At 63.1% G+C, this 18,995-nt stretch overlaps 1 protein-coding gene across 1 annotated transcript; it reads left to right on the top strand.

The window, feature by feature from the left end:
• The first annotated feature begins 445 nt into the window (after positions 1-445).
• CTDP1 (CTD phosphatase subunit 1) lies at positions 446-18,671 on the top strand. Its single transcript, XM_054382024.1, has 14 exons — positions 446-484; positions 2,486-2,569; positions 3,488-3,581; positions 3,982-4,110; positions 4,760-4,910; positions 9,890-9,980; positions 10,551-10,717; positions 11,485-11,994; positions 12,030-12,632; positions 13,181-13,322; positions 13,683-13,913; positions 14,902-15,061; positions 16,470-16,660; positions 17,894-18,671. The coding sequence occupies exons 2-14, from the start codon at positions 2,529-2,531 to the stop codon at positions 18,045-18,047; spliced, it is 2,664 nt and encodes an 887-aa protein (XP_054237999.1). The 5' UTR covers positions 446-484; positions 2,486-2,528; the 3' UTR covers positions 18,048-18,671.
• Positions 18,672-18,995: the final 324 nt, after the last annotated feature.

An 18,995-nucleotide genomic window follows, 5' to 3' on the forward strand; every position in this document is an offset into this window, starting at 1 on the left:
CCCGCGCCTGCGCAGAGCGGCCGTGACCTCGCTGCGGATCGGCGTTGCTGCCGGTGGCTGTTGGGGCGACCCCGACTTCCCCCGGGGCCCAGGCTCTGGCCCCGCCGCCGGGCCGTAGTGACGCACCCGCCCCTCCGCTCCGCGCTGGAGCGATGGAGGGGCCGGCGGAGAGGGGCGGCGAGGCCTGCGCGGACGGCCCGGGAGGGGTGATCACGGAGATCCGGGCGCCGGGCCCGCGGCCGCTGCGGCTGCTGGAGTGGAAAGTGTCGGTGGGGACGGCGGTGCAAATCGGGTCGGTGCTGGCGCTGTGTGCGCCCATGCCGCCCGCCCCGCGGCCCGCCGCCGGGCCCACCGCCCCGCCGCCGGCCGCCAGCGGCGCCAGCAGCCGGCCGCAGCGGGCGGGCCCGGAGCGCAAGCTGAAGGCGGAGCGGCCCGGAGTGGTGCGGGAGCTGTGTGCGCGGCCTGGACAGGTCATCGCGCCAGGGTGAGTGCCAGCAGGAGCTGTCACCGGGAGCAGGGATCAGGGTTCTTCAGCAGGACTGCACCGGGCCCTTGCTTCTCCGCCCGCCGTGCCGGACCTGCCGGGCGTCCGGAAGGACGGCGGCTGGCTGCCGGGGCGCCGCGGCAAGCCCGGACCTGCCGCGACCATGCCACCCGTGGAACCGGCGCTCTCTGTCGCCGCTGCTTGCTCTTGGGCTCCATGGGATCGCCGGCGTGGAGCAGCAGCCCTGTCCCGGCCGTAAGCTCCGCTGCCCCTTCGGGCGGAGCTTAAACCGGGCCCGGAAGAGCCCTTCCGTCGCAGCTCCGCGCCGGCCAACCTTCGGGAGGCAGGCGGGGCAGGGCAGGCCGGGCCAGGGGAGGTCGTGGTCCCTTTGCTGGTTTCGGGGCTGGGACCCTCGCTGTGAGCTTTGCCTGGGAGCTGAGCATCCCCTGGAGGTGCTGTGGGCTGCTCTGCAGGCTGCTCTGGCTGCAGCCCCGGGGGGAATCGCTTTCTCCGCGCATTTTGGCAGCCCCGGCCGGGCTGGGGCAGAGCTGAGGCAGCGTTGGCTGGCTCGGCGGGAGGCCTCACTCTGGGGCCGTGCCGCAGCAGGAGGGATCTGAGGTGCCACAGGCAGGGCAGTGCTGGAGGGATCTTCATCGGTACCACAGCCCAGATGGGGCTCTGCTTGCTGGGGAGCAGGGGAGCTGCTGAGGGAGGTTTTTCCACCCTTTACCCAGGGCTCTGCCTGGCCAGGGTTGGCTGTGGGTGAGGTTTCACTTCTCCCCTGGCTCCCAAGCAGGACTTCCTGGATTTCTGGGGCAGGCTGTGCCCATGGCTTGCTCTGCCCTGCACTTCAAGTAGATCTTTTTCTCAGCAGGAACCTCCTGGAACTGCCAACCTGCTCCCTGAGATGGCAGCAAGTTTGCTTTTATTGCAGTTCTTCTGATTTTGGGGGTCCTGAGCTTTGCTGGTTGCAGATCAGCAGTGCATGGAAGCCACCTGTGACTTGGGGGTGCCCAGAGAGGTCCTCTGGTGCCAGGCAGTGCCAGCAGCTGCTGCAGAGCAGGGCCAGCCTGTGGCTATGGCAGGCTTAAAACGCCTTAAAAGCAGAGCCTGGCCTGGTTCTGGGTGGGAGGTGAAGGTAGCTCTCATTGTGCTCTGGGGAGGAAAACCAACCCCAAAAGGGGTGGGGGATGGGGAAGGGAAGGCACTAGTGAGGGCCTGGGCTGGGGGAGCAGCACTGCAGGGCTGGCAGGGCCCAGGGCAAGCTTCAGGGCTGGGGGGCACCAGATGGTGTACAATGTCTGCTGTGAGGCACTTGGGAGCTGACAAGGCTGAGGCCATTAGGGGGAAAATACTGACAGGGAATTACTGATCAGAAAAATGTTGATAGGTAATCACTGAGCAGATAATAAACATTGATAGGTAAATGCTGATAACCTACTGATTAGATAATAAATACTGAGAGGTAACCACTGATGGATAATCACTGCTGGGATGGGCTGGGGAGGAGGAGGAGGAGGAGGAGGAGAAGGAGGAGAGGGGCTGGGGAGGAGGGGAAGGAGAGTGCCCTGCAAACACCCTGACCCACGACAGCAGTGGCACTGCTCTCTGGGCAGGGCCAGCTGACCATGGAGGGTCCCTGCCAGCCCATTGTGATTGAGTAGACTCCAGAGGGTCTCTCCTCACTTTCTTCAGTCCCAGCTCGCTCCAGGCCTGGGCAGCTCTGCAGCAGGTCCCAGGTGGTTGTCCCTCTGTGGGCATCAGCTTCTGCTGGGCCCCCAGGCCTGCCCTGGGGGATGACTGCATTGGCTGCCTTGGGGCTAGGAGCTGGCAGCAGTCTGGAGCCATCTGCCTGCTGGGTGACTCCCCCAGGCTGGGGCAAAGCCCAGTGCCAGGGGGGCTGCCACTCACTCAGCCTCCAGCCAAAAGTGGCTGTGCCCTGAGCTCTGCCAGGCTGCAGTGGTGCCCAGCAGTGAGTGCAGTGCCATCTGTCTCTTGCAGGGGTGTCCTGGTGAGGCTGGAGGGCTGCAGCCACCCCGTGGTGATGAAAGGCCTCTGTGCAGAGTGTGGCCAGGACCTGACCCAGTAAGTGCTGTGCTTTGTCCCTCTGCTGGGGGCCCCAAGCTCCTCCTTCCCTCTGAGCCTTGGCTGCAGGGGCAGCTGAGCCTGGAGGCCCTGGCAGGGAGCAGCTGCCCAGAGGGCACTGCTGGAGAGCCTGGCAGGGCAACAGCCTTCAAATTGCACCTGGGGAGGTGACTCAGAAGTGAGCCCCACACAGGTGAGGCTGCCCAGAGTGGTGCTGTGAGGAGAGGGAGAGGGAGGTTCATGGACTCACAGAGTGGCTCAGGTGGGAAGGGAGCTCAGAGCTCTTCTCCTCCAAGCTGCCCTCCATGCCCAGGGACACCTCTCAGCTAAACTCAGCTGCTCAAGGCCTCATCCAGCCTGGCCTTCAGCACCCCCAGGCAGGAGGCAGCCACAGCCTCCCTGGGCAGCCTGTGCCAGAATCTCACCCCCCTGGCACTGCAGAACTTCTGCGTCAGCTCCAGCCTCCCCCTGCTCTGCCTCAGCTCCAAACCATTCCCCTTTGGCCTGGCTCCAGAACCCCTCAGCAAAAGTCCTTCTGCAGGATCCCTTCCTGCAGGATGCCTTCAGGTCCTGGCAGGCAGCTCTGAGGTGCCCCTGGAGCCTTCTCCTCTGCAGGCTGCACACCCCCAGCTCCCTCAGCCTGTGCTCCCAGCAGAGCTGCTCCAGCCCTTGCAGCATCTTTGTGGCCTCCTCTGGCCTCTCTCCAGCAGCTCTGTGGCCTCCTCCTGCTAGGTTCAGCAGAGCTGGAGGCAGGGTGCTTGGTGTGAGCTTTGGGTGCAGCCACATCCAAGCCCATCCAAGCTGCTGGTGTCCCAGGAGACCTCTGGAGGCTTGCAGTGGAGTCAGCTGGGGTCTGGGGGTGCCCAGCCCCCTGCCCAGCTGCTGCTCTGCTGATGCTCTTCTCCCCCTGGCGAGCAGGATCCAGAGCAAGAACGGGAAGCAGAATCTGCCTCTGTCCACAGCAACTGTGTCCATGGTGCACAGTGTGCCAGAACTGAAGGTCAGCTCTGAGGTGAGTCCCCCTCGGCCTTCCTGCCCCACACCTACCCTGTGGCCCCACAGCTGATCAGCTTCAGCCCAGCAGCTGGCTCAGGGCTCTGCACAGAGGTTGGCTTCTCCCTGGAGAGCAGCAGCTGCAGCCCAGCCCTGGGCTTGGCCTCCTGGAGCCCCGCTTCCCACTGCCCCCTCCCCTGCAGCCCCCTGCAGCCTCCTGCCCTGAAGCTCCCTTGGTGGCTGCTGCTCAGTTTGCTGTGCTGAGTGCCTCTGGCTGGTGGCACTGAGCCCCAGGGTAGGCCAGGGGGTGGCTGGGTGCAGCAGAGGCCTGCTGGGCGCAGCAGAGGCCTGCTGGGCAGTCAGTGCGTGCCAGGGCAGTGCCCTGTGAGCCAGCTGAGGCTGCCCCTGTGCCCTGGCAGCAAGCAGAGCAGCTGGGCAGGGAGGATCAGCAGCGCCTGCACCGCAGCCGCAAGCTGGTGCTGATGGTGGACCTGGACCAGACCCTGATCCACACCACGGAGCAGCACTGTCAGCAGATGTCCAACAAGGTGAGGGCCTGTGGGCACCTGAGCCTGGCACGGGGAGGGCTTGGGGCCAGCTCACAGCCTGGCACGGGGAGGGCTTGGGGACACCCAGCAGCCTGGCACAGGGAGGGCTTGGGGCCACCTTTCAGCCTGGCAGAGTGACAGTTTCAAGCTCTGCTGCCCTGCCTGTGCAGTTCTGAAGCTGAGGACTCAGGACTGAGCCCTTTGTTCCCTGCAGGCCTGAGGGGCCCATGGTGAGCCCTGCAGAGAAGGCTCCAGGGGCACCTCAGAGCTGCCTGCCAGGACCTGAAGGGATCCTGCAGGAAGGGATCCTGCAGGACCTGAAGGGATCCTGCAGAGGGACTTTTGCTGAGGGGGTCTGCAGCCAGGCCAAGAGGGAATGGTTTGGAGCTGAGGCAGAGCAGGGGGAGGCTGGAGCTGAGGCAGTTGTTCTTCAGTGCCAGGGGGGTGAGACTCTGGCACAGGCTGCCCAGGGAGGCTGTGGCTGCCTCCTGCCTGGGGGTGCTGAAGGCCAGGCTGGATGAGGCCTTGAGCAGCTGAGTGTAGCTGAGAGGTGTCCCTGGGCATGGAGGGCAGCTTGGAGGAGAAGAGCTCTGAGCTCCCTTCCCACCTGAGCCACTCTGTGAGTCCAGAGCCTGCTGGTCTCTTGCAGGGCATCTTCCACTTCCAGCTGGGCCGGGGGGAGCCGATGCTGCACACCAGGCTGCGGCCTCACTGCAAGGAGTTCCTGGAGAAGATTGCCAAGCTGTATGAGCTGCATGTCTTCACCTTTGGCAGCAGGCTCTATGCACACACCATTGCAGGTGAGTGCCCTCTGCATGGCTGCAGCTCTGGCAGCAGGCTCTCTGCACACACCAGTTCAGCAGAGTGCCCTCTGCATGGCTGCAGCTCTGGCAGCAGGTCCTCTGCACAGCTCAGGCTCCATCATTTCAGGTCTCTTCCTGTTCTCTCTTTTCCCATCACCCTTCCTTGTTTTCCCTGCTGGGGAATCAGAGTCAGCTGCTGGCACAGCAGCAGCAGTCCCTGAGGGGCTCAGGCTGCTGGGGTCCAGCACTGTGCTGCACATCAGCTGCCTGGGGAGCAGCAGTTCCAGCCACAGCAGCAGCATGAGAGCAAGCAGCAGGCTGAGGGAGCTGCCTCTCCCCCTCTGCTGAGGCCACACCTGGGGTGCTGTGGCCAGTTCTGAGCTCCCCAGTTCCAGAGGGACAGGGAACTGCTGGATAGGGGACAGCAAAGGGCTGGGGAGGTGGAGTGGGGACTGGAACATCTCTAGAACATCCAGACCCAAGGGAGTGGGGGTGCTGAGCCTGGAGAGGAGCAGCCTGAGGGGGATCTGAGCAGTGCTGATCAATACCTCAAGGGTGGGTGGCAGGAGGGTGGCACCAGGCTGGGTTCCATGGTGCCCAGGAACAGGCCAAGGGGCAAAGGGCACAACTGGAGCATCAGAAGCTCTTCTGAACATGAGGAGGAACTTCTGCAATTGAAGGGTGACAGAGCCCTGGAGCAGGCTGCCCAGGGAGGTGGTGGAGTCTCCATCTCTGGAGACTTTCCAGCCCCAGCTGGCTGTGTCCTCTGTGCCTTGCCCTGGGTGTCCCAGCTCTGGCAGGAGGCTTGGCCTGGATGACCTCCAGAGCTCCCTTCCAGTTCTACTCACCCTGCCTGGGGTAATTCTGTGGAGCAGACAGACAAAGGCACAGCACCAGAGTCACAGATGGTTTATTGGATAAGACCTCTGAGGTCACTGAGTCCTTCCAGCAAAGGAGGTTTGGCTGCCACAGGTCCCTTTGCAGCAGCTCCCCAGCTGTGGTCTGCAGCTGCCTTGAGGAGCAGCCCACATCTGGCAGGGGTTGCAGAGGTCTCCAGAGCTTAACAGGATCTTCAGCAACTGAATGCGTGGCATGGAGTGAGGGCTGGGGCAGCCTGGGGGCCACATCCTGCCCTCTGCCCACAGAGACTGCCTGCAGGGCACACCTGGTGGCACAGCTGGGAACACTTGGTGGCACTGCTGGCTCAGGATGGCTCTGGGAGCTGCTGGGTGGACCGCATGTCACAGGGGGAGGGCTGGGATCAGACACCAGGAATCAGAAGCAAAACAGAGCTGGGTGGGGTCCTCCCTGCTCCCCCGGGGTCCTCCCTGCTCCCCAGGGTCCTCTGCTGCCCTGTGAATGCTGAACTTGGAGCTGTTCCTCCCCCCTCCTGGGAGGCTTTTCCCTGGGGCACAGAGGTGCCATCCTCTGGTCCCAGCTGCCTGCCCTCAGCTGCTGCCTGGTGCTGCCTGGGCCCTGCCAGCTCCATCACAGCTGCTGGAGGAGCAGATCTCAGCTGCTGGCCCTGACCCCTTTCCAGGCTGGTGTCTGGCAGGATGTGTGTGAAGGGCAGGTCTGGATCTGAGCCCCTGCAGCATTTCTCTTGCCCAGAGGTGGTTTGGGTCAGTTGTTACTTCAGGGCTTTCCCTCCCCTGCCCCAAAGTCAGTGTGGTGAAGTTCAGTGAGGCTGGTGCTGAGCTCAGCTGCTGGTTGTAAAAGGCAATGCCACTGAGGTTTGAGTAGGCAGTAAGGACCACAGCATGGAAGGGACCTCTGGAGGTAACCCAGCCCAACCCCTGCCAGAGCAGGACACCCAGGGCAGGGCACACAGAACACCTCCAGGTGGGGCTGGAAGCTCTGCAGAGCTCCAGGCCTCCAGCAGCCTCACACCAAAGAAGTTTCCTCTTGGGTTCCGCTTTGTGTCCATTGTCCTTGTCCTGTCTGGGGACCACCAAGCAGAGCCTGGCCCCTTCCTGCCCCCCACCCCTCAGCTGCTGATGTACATTGATCAGATCCCTCTCAGCCTTCTCTTCTCCAGGCTAACCACCCCCAGGGCTCTCTGCCTTTCTTCAGAGCAGAGATATCCCAGGCCCCTCAGCATCCTCACAGCCTCCTCTGGACTCTCTCCAGCAGTTCCCTGTCCTTCTGGAACTGGGGAGCCCAGCAGTGGGTACAGTGCTCCAGCTGTGGCCTCAGCAGGGCAGAGCAGGGGGCAGCAGAACCTCCCCAGCCTTGCTGGCCACACTCTCCTTGCTGCCCCCCAGGACCCCCTTGGCTCTCTTGGCCACAGGGGCTCATTGCTGCCCCATGCAGAACTTGCTGCCCAACAGCACTCCAAGGTCTTTCCCCACAGAGCTGCTCTCCAGCAGGACCACCCCTGGTCTGCACTGGTGCCTGGGGTTGCCCTCCCCAGGTGCAGAGCTCTGTGCTGTCCTTGTGTCTCCTGAGTGTCCCCAGGCAGCTCTCAGCCTGTCCAGGACTCCTTGATGCCAGCAGAGCCTGAGGGGTGCCAGCCACACCCCACTTTGTGCCATCAGAGACCTTGCTGAGGGTCCTCTCAATGCTCTGACCCAGGTCACTGATGAAGGTGTTGGATAGAGCAGGACCCAGCCCTGAGCCCTGCAGAGCACCTCTGGACATAGGCCTCCAGCTGGGCTCTGAGCTGCTCTCTGAGCTCTGTTTCCAGCCACTTCCCAACCCCCATCCTGGGCCCACTCTGCTGAGCTCAGTGGCAGTGTCCAATCACTCTGGGGAGGCAAAGAGTAGAGCTTGGAATGGAAGCACAGGCTGAGGCCATGGCCCTTCAGGCTTCCTTCAGTCAGTGACAAACTCTTTGTGCAGCCAGCAGGCTCTGAAGGCCTCCAGCAGTGCCCTCCTGCAGCCCTCAGGCAGCCATGGCTGGGCTGCTGCCAGGGCAGTGTGGGCAGAGGGCAGCAGAGGGAATTCTGCCCCTGGGCTCTGCTCTGCTCACACCTCACCTCCAGTCCTGCCTCCAGCTCTCCTGGCCCCAGCAGGAGGAGGCCACAGAGCTGCTGGAGAGAGGCCAGAGGAGGCCAGAAAGATGCTGCAAGGGCTGGAGCAGCTCTGCTGGGAGCACAGGCTGAGGGAGCTGGGGGTGTGCAGCCTGCAGAGGAGGAGGCTCCAGGGGCACCTCAGAGCTGCCTGCCAGGACCTGAAGGCATCCTGCAGGAAGGGATCCTGCAGAGGGACTTTTGCTGAGGAGCCAGGCCAAGGGGGAATGGTTTGGAGCTGAGGCAGCGCAGGGGGAGGCTGGAGCTGAGGCAGAAGTTCTGCAGTGCCAGGGGGGTGAGACTCTGGCACAGGCTGCCCAGAGAGGCTGTGGCTGCCTCCTGCCTGGGGGTGCTGAAGGCCAGGCTGGATGAAGCCTTGAGCAGCTGAATGTAGCTGAGAGGTGTCCCTGGGCATGGAGGGGCTCTGAGAGAGAGGAGCTCTGAGCTTCCTTTATTGCCATTCTCTGCTCATTGGTGCAGCCCTAGCCCAGACAGGTCCCTGCCTGCTGAGGACAGGCTGTGTGCAGCTGTGTGCAGCTGTGTCTTGTGTGTGTGCAGCCATCTCTGCCTGCAGCTAATTGTCTCATCCGTTGTGCCTAGGTGTGCCAGGGCCCCCTGCAGGGATGCTTCCTCCAGCCTGCAGCAATTGTTAAGCATAGTCGGTGAGTTAAGGTTGAACCTCTGTCCTTAACTCAGAATGGCCTTGCTGGGAGGGCCTCTCAGCTGCTCCAGCTCCCCACTGCCAGTCAGGGCCCTCAGCAGCAGCTTGTCACAGGTGGTGGCTGGAAGTATGTTCCGTGATTTGTTCCTCATTTTTCACTGGCTCCTCTGGTTTTGGAGAGCCAGCAGAGCGTGGCCCTGGGAGCTGCCTCCAAGGAGCTGAGCTTGGGCTCTGTGCAGGTCAGAGAACCTCAGAGTGCTTGGAAGGGACCTCTGGAGATCATCCAGCCCAAGCCCCCTGCCAGAGCAGGGGCACCAGGGCAGGGCACACAGAGCACAGCCAGGTGGGGTTGGGAAGTCTGCAGAGAAGGAGACTCCACAGCCTGTCTGGGCAGCCTGCCCCAGGGCTCCTGCAGCCTCACAGTGACAAAGGTTCTTTTTCTGTGTACATCTCCAAGTTCCTAGGAAGACCAGCCTGCCCCCAGAGCTTGGAGTGGTGCTGAGCTCTGGTGCTGGCTGGGAGGTGGCTGCCAGGGAAAGGCAAAGGCAGGAAATGCCCAGGACAGGGTTCCCAGAGCAGCCTTTGTGTCCCTTGCTCACTGCCTCTGTGCTCTCCAGGTGAGCAGGGGGGCAGATGCCAGCTGCAGTGCCAGTCCAGGCAGAGGTGCCAGCTGAGCACCTGAAGTGCCAACTTCTCCTTGTGTCCTGCTGCTGAGGGTGAAGCTGCTGGCTGGGGGCAGCCAGGTGCTGCTGCAGGGGCCCTGGGCTGGCTGCAGGCTCAGCCAGCTCAGCTCCTCCCCTTTGGGATTAAAAAGGGCAGCCAGAGAGGTTCCCTCAGCCAGGCCCAGCCCCTCCTAGGGAGCCCAGGAGCTGGTGGTTGTGTGGGACTGGATGGGTTGAGTCATGAGAGGTCCAACCTAGCACCTGCCAGGGCAGGAGCTCCTTCCCGCCCTTGCCCACTGCATGCCAGCTCTGGGGAGACTCTTCTGCAGCCCCAGGGCAGAAGGAGATCAGGAGAGCTGTCAGCTGCAGACAGCCATCTCTGGAGAGGGATGGGAGTGGCACAGGTCCTTTGTAGCCACCACCTCTGCACCCCTGCCAGCCTGCACCAGCTCAGCTCCTGTTTAGCTGCTGCCTTGGAGGGACCTGATGTGGGATCCTGAACCTCAGCCACACGGCAGCAGCTCCTGATCCACTCTGCTCACTGCAGACTGCCTCTGACCCTGACCTTGTGTCCTGAGCTGAAGGTGAGAGAAGGAGCCAAGCCCCTGGGCACTGACCTGGGGATGTTTCCTCTCTCCCAAGGCTTTCTGGACCCTGAGAAGAAGCTTTTCTCCCACCGGATCCTGTCGAGGGATGAGTGCATCGACCCCTTCTCCAAGACAGGGAACCTCAGGTGGGTCTGTGGGGCCTGGCATGAGGCCAGGGCAGCAAAGGGGCACCTCTGTAGGCACCTCTGGAAGCAGCAGGGGCATTGCTTTCTCTGTGCTGGAGGTGCCTAGGGCCACTCCTCAGGTCACCACTGGCTCAGTACAGCACCACAGCAGCTCAGCTGCTGCTAGAGCAGCAAGAGTGCAGCAGTGGCAGTGGTGCTGGCACTGCTGCTTGGGTGTTCTTGGAAGGAGTGAGCCACATCTCCTGGGGCCATGGAGTGGGCTGGAAGGGACCTTGAAGGCCATAGAAACATAGAATGGGTTGGGCTGGAAGGGACCTCAGAGATCATAGAATCCCAGAATGGGCTGGGTGGAAGGGACCTTGAAGGCCAAAGAACCATGGATTGGTTTGGGTTGGAAGGAACCTTCAAGCTCATCCAGTTCCAAGCCCCTGCCATGGGCAGGGACACCTGCCCCCAGCCCAGACTGCTGAGACACACGGCCATGGCCTGCAGACCCCCCAGAGCAGAGCCCCACCAGGCCCTGCTTAGCTTTCCAACGCTGGCTCCAGAGTGTCCCTGCTGTGCCCCCAGGGATCTGTTCCCCTGCGGGGACTCCATGGTTTGCATCATTGACGACCGGGAGGACGTCTGGAAGTTCGCCCCCAACCTGATCACTGTCAAGAAGTATGTCTACTTCCAGGGCATTGGGGACATCAACGCCCCCCCTGCCTCCAGGGACCCCCAGCTGAAGAGGAGAGGTAACTCTGGGGTGCAGGCTGCCCCAGGCTGCTCTGTTCCATGGGGAGGGCTCCTGTGGCACCAGGCAGAGCAGCTCAGCAGAATCACACAACTGTCAGGGTTGGAAGGGACCTCAAGGCTCATCCAGTCCCAATCCCCCTGCCATGGGCAGGGACACCTCACACCACAGCAGGTTGCTCACAGCCACATCCAGCCTGGCTGCAAAAACCTCCAGGGGTGAGGCTTCCACCACCTCCCTGGGCAACCTCTGCCAGTCTCTCACCACCCTCATAGGGAAGAACTTCTTCCTAAGGTCTAATCTACATCTCCTCTCCTCTAGCTTGCGTCCATTCCCCCTGCTCCTATCCCTACCTGACACCTAAAAAGTCCCTCCCCAGCTTTCCTGTAGCCCCCTTCAGATCCTGGAAGGCCACCAGAAGGTCTCCTGGGAGCCTTCTCCTCTCCAGCTTGCACAACCCCAACTCTCTCAGTCTGTCCTCAGAGCAGAGCAGCTCCAGCCCTCTGCTCATCCTCACGGCCCTGCTCTGGACACCTTCCAGCCCCTCCAGGTCCTTCCTGGGACAGAGGCTCCAGAACTGGACACAGAGCTCCAGGTGGGGTCTCAGCAGAATGGAGCAGAGGGGGAGAATCACCTCCCTCAACCTGCTGGCCCCAATCCCTCCAGAGCCAGGCCCCAACCCAACCCAAAGAAGCCCCAGCCCAACCCATCAGCTCCCACCAGCCCCAGTGAGCAGCCCTCTCCATGTTTCTCTCTCCTGTGCCTCAGCAAACCACTCCCCGAGAGCAGAGGCCCTGGAGCCAGTGGTGGCAGCAGCAAGGGATGGGGAGGAGGTTCGGAGCATGGTGTGTGTGGGGGAGCACAGCAACGGCCTGAGGAAGGCCCCCAAGGACTCCTGCAGGGCCAATGGCAGCAGCTCTGGGAGTCAGGAGAGCCCTGGCTGGGAGATGGACTCTGGAGAGCCCCTGGGTGCTCAGCACCCCTCGTGTGGAGGCAGCCAGCACAGGACGCACAGCAAGGCTCTGGAGGAGCCGAGTAGCACAGGAGGCTCTCAGGTGGCCTTGGAGCAGGTGGATGGAGCAGCAGCAGAGCAGCAGCAGAGCCAGACCAAGGCAGGAAGTGACTTGGACTTTGAGCTGTCCAGTGACAGTGAGAGCGAGGCTGGCATGGACACCAGGGGGGCACCCCCTGGTATGGACACCAGGGGGGCACCCCCTGCCCTGCCTGAGAACGAGGGCAGGAGGAGCTGGAAGAAAGCCAAACAGCTCCTGCAGAAGGGCAGCAGTGGGGAGGGGATGGGGGGGGAGCAGCAGGGGATCGGGGGCAGCAGGGGATCGGGGAACAGCAGGGGATCGGGGGGCAGCAGGGGTGCCTGGGGAACCACAAAGGGGAGGCTGAGGCCCTGGGCGGCAGCCAGGGGGCGGCGGAGCTGGAGGCGCAGGAGGAGAGCGAGCAGGAGGAGGGCCTGGGCGAGCTGGGCAACGGCTGTGCAGACAAGAAGGAGGCCGAGACTGAGTCCCAGAACAGCGAGCAGTCGGGGATCACCATGGGCGAGTCCCTGGACCAGAGCGTGGGCGAGGAGGAGGAGGAGGAGGACACGGACGACGACGACCACCTAATCCACCTGGAGGAGATCCTGGCGCGGGTGCACTCCGACTACTATCGGCGCTACGACCGCTTCCTGCGGCGGGAGAGCCCCGAGCCGCCCGACATCCGCAAGATCGTGCCCGAGTTGAAGAGCAAGGTGCTGGCCGACGTCACCATCCTCTTCTCCGGCCTCTACCCCACCGGCGTGCCTATGGAGCGCACCCGCGAGCACTACCACGCCACGGCCCTGGGCGCCAGGATCGTCAAGAACCTGGTTCTAAGCGCCGGCGCCCCTGACAAGGCTACGCACCTGATCGCTGCCAGGACAGGTCAGTGGGCACACGGGCTGCCCCTGTGTCACCAGCTGCCCTGCCCAGCCCCTGAGCCCCCCTGTGTCACCCGCTGCCCTGCCCAGCCGCTGTGCCCCCGTGTCACCAGCTGCTCTGCCCAGCCCCTGTGCCCCCCTGTGGCAACAGCTGCCCTGCCCAGACCCTGTGTCCCCCTGTGTCACCCGCTGCCCTGCCCAGCCCCTGTGTGTCCCCCTGTGGTACCCGCTGCCCTGCTCAGCCCCTCTGCCACCCTCTGCAGGCAGCAGAGGCTCTGCTGTAGCCAGGCCCAGAGCTGGGAGCCCAGGGCTGGCTCTTCCTGGAGCAGTGGAGAAGCATCCCAGGCTCACAGGATGGTGGTGGTTGGAAAGGACCTCTGGAGATGGTCACAGATCAGAGGATGTTAGGGGTGGGAAGGGTCCCCCCCAGCCTGGCATCCCTGGCACCGCTGTGCTGCTGGGCAGGGCTGTGTGGTGTGCCCTGTGGGCCTGCCTGGGGCTGGTGCTGGCTGCCTTCAGGGGGTGGTGATGTGGTGCTTGGCTGTGCTGCAGGCACAGAGAAGGTGAGGCAAGCCCAGCACTGCAAGGACCTGCACGTGGTGAACCCTGACTGGCTGTGGAGCTGCCTGGAGCGCTGGGACAGGGTGGAGGAGCAGCTCTTCCCCCTGAAAGATGACTACATCAAAACACACAGGTGGGTGGAAGGTGGGGAGCAGGGGGCCCCTGTCTAGAGGGGGAGGGCTGTGAAGTCCCTTCCAACCCAACCTGTGCCATGCCCGAGCCTCCAAAGCCATTTTGTCACCTGCTGGGTAGGTAGTTCTGGAAGAGGCTGCCCAGGGAGGCTGGGAATGCCTCCTCCCTGGGGGTGCCCCAGGCCAGGCTGGATCAGGCCTTGAGCAGGCTGTGCTGGTGGGAGGGGGTGGCAGAGGGTGGTCTGTGAGGCCTCTTCCAGCCCATTCCATGCCTCAGCCTCCAGAGCCACTTTGTCTTTTTCTGGTTCCACCTCTGCTTTTGAAGCCCTGAAGCCTTTTCTTCTGCCTTTCTTGTCCCCCAGGGAGAGCAGCCCTGCCACCTTCCCTGAGGCTCCCAGCTCCTGCCAGACAGCTCTCTTCCACCCCACCCCCATCCACCCCAGGTGCCAGCCTGGCCCTGAGGTTCGGCTCTACGACCCCACCACGGGCAAGCTGATCAGGAAGGGCGCCCAGTGCCCAGGCCAGGCCCTGTTCCCACAGGCTCCAGCTGCTGCCATCACCCTGCCAGGCCATGGAGAGCACTCCTCCTTCAGGTACCAGGGCACCCTGCAGCCAGCCAGGACACCCTGCAGCCAGCCAAGGCACCCTGCAGCCCTCCTGCCTGCTGGGCACTGGAGGCCTGCTCTCTGTGGGCATCTGTGCTGGTGGGGGAGCTTGGCTGCTTCCTGAGGGAAAAAAAAAAAAACTCAGGGAATAGAAAATGAGAAATCAGCTGAAGGGAGGTTAGGGGCCTGGGGGTGCAGGTCCTGCTTGGGCCTCACCCAGCTGGGGCCTCAGAACAAACCAGGGCAGATTGGGCACTGGAAAGAGTGGCAGGAGGAGGAGAGGGGCAGGAGGAGGAGAGGGGCAGGAGGAAGAGGGGGGCAGGAGGAAGAGGGGGGCAGGAGGAAGAGGGGGGCAGGAGGAAGGGGGGGCAGGAGGAGAGGGGCAGGAAGAGAGGGGCAGGAGGAGGAGAGGGGCAGGAGGAGGGGGGAGGCACCTGGTGCTCTGTGCTGGCTGTTGCAGCACCTGGGGAGTTTCCTTTTGTCTCTAGAAGCTGTGTGGGTGAGGTCTGGGTGGCACTGCAGCCTGGCACCTGAGATGGCAGCAAGGACCTTGAGGCATGGAGCCAGCAGCAGGAGCTGGAGGCTGCCAGCTGGGCTGTCAGTGGTGCTGGGAGGAGCAGAGCAGGGCTGGGTGTGTGCAGCACTGCCAGGGCAGCTCGGGGCAGCTAATGCCTCAGTCCTGCTCTGGGCACTGCAGCGTTGGTGCTGGGCCTGCATGGGTGCCAGCAGCTGCAGCCAGGAGCTGTGCCCACACCTGAGCCTCTTGGCTCTGGGGGAATCTGTTAAAGCAGAGATCAGCAGCAGGGCTGAGGCTAGGCCCTGGAGTGCTCAGGCTGCAGGGGGCAGTAGTGCTGGGGGGTGGTTGCTGCTGGTGGGCACCAGGCCCTGAGGGGCCAAGGCAGAGGTGCCCTGCAGCCTGGCGTGGCTGCCAGGACTCCTTTCCCAGCCAGCCCAGGCAGCTTGGTGCCCTTTGCAGGGTGGTGCAGCCCCAGCAGCAGCTGTTTGCAGAGGAGCTGGCAGCGGGGCAGGCCAGGGAGCAGGCAGTGCCCTGCAGGCGCAAGCGGCAGCCAAGCATGTCCGAGACGATGCCACTCTACACCCTCTGCAAGGAGGACCTGGAGAGCATGGACAGGGAGGTGAGCGAGCACCAGCATGGGCACAGGGAGCATGGGCAGAGAGGTGAATGGGCATGGGGGTGAGGGTGGGTAAAGAGGAGAGCATAGGCTGGGCACAGGGTGGGGCATGAGCTCGGGGGGAAGCCTGGGTAAAGAGGAGAGCATAGACAGGGAGGTGAGTGAGCACCAGGGGGGAGCCTGGCACGGGGTGTGTGGGCACAGGGGTGAGAGTGGGTAAAGAGGAGTGTGGGCACAAGGGGCGGGTGGGTAAAGAGAAGAATGTGGGCACAGGGGGAGGGTGGGTAAAGAGAGGAGTGTGGGCATCCCCACAGGGACTCCTGTGCCCTGTGCCAGCTGCAGCACAGAGGTGCAGCTGCTGAAGGGATGCACAGCTTGGCCCTGTCCCTCTAGTTAGCCACCCTGGTGCCAAGGTGGATACTGCCTGGGCAGCAGGTGGCTGACCAGGCCAAGGGGGCTCAGGCCTTTTTCCACATGCTGGGCACAGATCCAGCAGCTGTGCCTGCAGCACTGTTGGCCTCAGTTCCTTCTCCTTGCTGGTTCCTCCCTCCCTGCACCCTGCAGAAGGGCACAGAGAGGCTCCGAGGGGACCCACGCAGGGTGCCAGCCTCCAAGGGCAGGGACAAAGCCCTCTTGGCTCTGCTGTTTGTTTGGGTTCCCTGCTGCTCAGCAGCCTGTTCCCTGGGGCACAGGCACAGGCTGGCAGTGCCAGCAGGAAGCAGCCAGCCACAGGCACTTGGCTCTGTCACTGTCCCCACAGAAGCAGTCTGTGGGCAGATGTCCAGCCCTGGTGGGAAGCTCCACAGGGAACGTCCAGGAGAGCATCCTGGGGAGGGCAGCAGGAGTGTGGGCAGCAGAGCAAGGGAGCTCCTCCTGCCCCTCTGCCCTGCCCTGCTGAGGCCACAGCTGCAGGGCTGGGGCCAGGGCTGGGCTCCCCAGGTCAGGAGGGACAGGGACCTGTGGGGCAGGCCGTGGGGATGCTGATTCTGTCTGCTGGGCTCCCAGGGTGGCAGAGCCTGGAGCAGGCTGCCCAGAGAGCCTGTGGAGTCTCTTGCTCTGGAGTCATTCCAGACCCACCTGGCAGTGTTCTGTGTGCCCTGCCCTGGGTGCCCCTGCTCTGGCAGGGGGATTGGGCTGGGTGACCTCCAGAGGTCTCTTCCCAGCCTTCCACCCTGTGGCTGTGTGACTGTGATGTGCTCTAAGCCACAAGTGGTGGCTGGGCCAGCAGCAGCTGGAGCTAGACCCAGCCCAGATGTCCTTACCTGAGGCAGGAGGTGGCCACAGCTGTTCCAGAAGGTGCCCTGGGGTCTGTTTGCTCTGTGGGGGAGAAGGCCCAGGCCGGGTGGAGCTCAGAGCAGCCCAGCAGTGGTGGGAGGCTGAGAGGGCCTGGCCTGGCTCTGCTCCCTGGCAGGTGGATGACATCCTGGGAGAGGGCAGCGATGAGAGTGACAGTGAAAAAAAAAAGCCAGAAGAGGAAGGGGAGAAGCCAGAGCCTGGTGCAGCAGCGCCCCTGGGGGTGAAAGCAGAGCAGAGGTCTGGATCATCATCATCCTCCTCCTCAGCAGCAGGCAGTGAAAGGAGCTCAGCAGGCAGCGTGCTCAGGTAGGAGCTCCCCAGGGCCACCACAGCCTGGGGAGGTGTCCCCTGGTGTGCAGCAGTGCTGCCCAGCTCTGCATGCAGCCACTGGCACCCTGGCAGTGCCCTGCTGGCTGGAGGAGAGCCTCAGGAATGTCTCTGGAGCACCAGGAGACCTCCAGGGGGCCCTCAGAGCTGCCTGTCAATACCTGAAGGGATCCTGCAGGAAAGCTGCAGGGGGACTTAGGAGAGCAGCCCCAAGGAGAAGGAGCTGGGAGTGCTGGTGGGCAGCAAGTTCTGCATGGCACAGCAATGTGCCCTGGGGGCCAAGAAGGCCAAGGGGGTCCTGGGGGGCATTCAGAGGAGTGTGGCCAGCAGAGCCAGGGAGGTTCTCCTCCTCCTCTGCTCTGTCCTGCTCAGACCTCCCCTGCAATATTGCATCCAGCTCTGGGCTGCCCAGGTCAGGAGGGACAGGGAGCTCCTGGAGAGAGTCCAAGGGAGGGCTGCAAGGATGATGAAGAGCCTGGAGCAGTGCCTGGGGAGGAGAGGCTGAGAGCCCTGGGCGTGGTTAGTGTGGAGAAGAGAAGGCTGAGAGGGATCTGCTCAATGTCTCTCAAGAGCTGAGGGCTGGAGGTCAGGAGGGAGGGGACAGGGACAGGCTCTGCTCAGCTGCACCCTGGCATAGGACAAGAGGCAATGGATGGAAACTGCAGCCCAGGAGGTTCCACCTCAACAGGAGGAGGAACTTCTGCACTGGGAGGGTGCCAGAGGCCTGGAGCAGGCTTCCCGGAGAGGTTGTGGAGTCTCCTTGTCTGGAGCCTTTGCAGCCCTGTCTGGATGTGTTGCTGTGTGCCCTGTGCTGGATTCTCTGGTCCTGCTCTGGCGGGGCTTGGACTCAATGTTATCTATTTGGGTCCCTTCCTACCCCTGACATCCTCTGATCCTGTGACTTTTGCTGAGGGGCTCTGGAGACAGGACAAGTGGGAATGGTTTGGAGCTGAGGCCCTGCCCCTGGAGCCTTCTCCTCTTCAGCCTGCACACCCCCAGCTCCCTCAGCCTGTGCTCCCAGCAGAGCTGCTCCAGCCCTTGCAGCATCTTTGTGGCCTCCTCTGGCCTCTTTCCAGCAGCTCTGTGTCCTCCTGCTGCTGGGGCCAGGAGAGCTGGAGGTGGCTCTCCAGGTGGGGCCAGAGCAGAGCAGAGGGCTGGTGGTGAGCAGGGAGGTCCCTGGGCTCATGTCCACCCTCTGTGCCCAAGCTGCAGGGGTCACAAGCGCAAGCTGGAGGAGGAGGAGGAGGAGGATGAAGGTGGCAGTGACTCCAGCAAGGACTCCAGCAACGAGGATGAGGAGGGCAGCAGCTCCGAGGCAGACGAGATGGCAGCAGCCCTGGAGGCAGAGCTGAACGACTTCATGTGAGGGAGGAGCTGCAGCTGGGGCTGGAGCTGGAGCCAGAGCTTCCCCACCCCTGCTGCTGCCCAGCTGGGAGCTGAGCTGCCCCCGAGGGCTCTGCAGGAACTGTGCACAGCTTGCAGCTTGCAGCAGCAGCAGCTTAGGGGCAGTGTTTTTACAGAGCTCTCTTGAGGGTTTTGCTAAAGCAGGTTCTACTTTTGTAACCCGCTGGGGGCTGAGCTGGGCTGGCGCTGTGCTGTGCCAAAGGCTGCAGGGCGGCAGTGACCCCAGGGCAGTGACTGAACACCCCTGGGCCATGGGTTGTCAGGCAGAGGAGGTGGCATGGCCTGGGTGGCACAGCAGGGACCTGCTGAACTGGGTGCCCTGTGCCACCCAGACAACCTCCTGGGTCTGAAGGCTTAGCCAAGGGTTGGGGCTGTGTGCAGCAGGGCCTCAGCTGCCAGCTCTGGGCCTCCACACCTGGCTCCCTGCCCCAGATCTGCTGCCAGGAGATCCCTTCCCATGCTGCCAGCTGCTGCCAGAGGTGTGGCACAGTCCCTGGTGACCTGCAGTGCCCTGGGAGCAGCCCTCAACCCCTGGCCAGGAGCCTGCTGTAAAGTTTTGTACATTCTGTTTCCTACCTGACCCACAGAGCAGATTTTGTTCTCTCCTTTAATAAAATATTTGTTTTGTAAGCCCCTGGGTGCTCCTTCCCTGGCCTCCACCCAGCAAGGGGCACTGTGCCAGGGCCTCTGCCCTGAGGAGAGTGGCTCAGGAGATGTCCTCCTGCCTTCTGGCACCTTGCTGAGGTCCCTCGAGAGCTGCTGCTCTGCTGTGGAATTTCTGAGGCTTCAGAGATGCTGAACTCTGCCCCTGAGCAGTAAAGCACAGGGCACCTCCAGAGAGCCTCAGCTGCCTGGGCACACAGCTCCCTGCCACCAGCCAAAGGGAGGTGGAGAAGCTGCTCAGGCTGGC

Source organism: Indicator indicator, chromosome 6 (assembly GCF_027791375.1).
Source record: "Indicator indicator isolate 239-I01 chromosome 6, UM_Iind_1.1, whole genome shotgun sequence".
Taxonomy (NCBI): Eukaryota; Metazoa; Chordata; class Aves; order Piciformes; family Indicatoridae; genus Indicator; species Indicator indicator.

Excerpts from the sequence above, each read along its gene's own strand:
- CTDP1 (XM_054382024.1), top strand. The coding sequence starts at position 2,529 with ATGAAAGGCCTCTGTGCAGAGTGTGGCCAGGACCTGACCCA. Across the intron at positions 3,582-3,981 it reads AACTGAAGGTCAGCTCTGAG|CAAGCAGAGCAGCTGGGCAG; the intron begins GTGAGTCCCCCT and ends GTGCCCTGGCAG. Across the intron at positions 10,718-11,484 it reads CCCCCAGCTGAAGAGGAGAG|CAAACCACTCCCCGAGAGCA; the intron begins GTAACTCTGGGG and ends CCTGTGCCTCAG.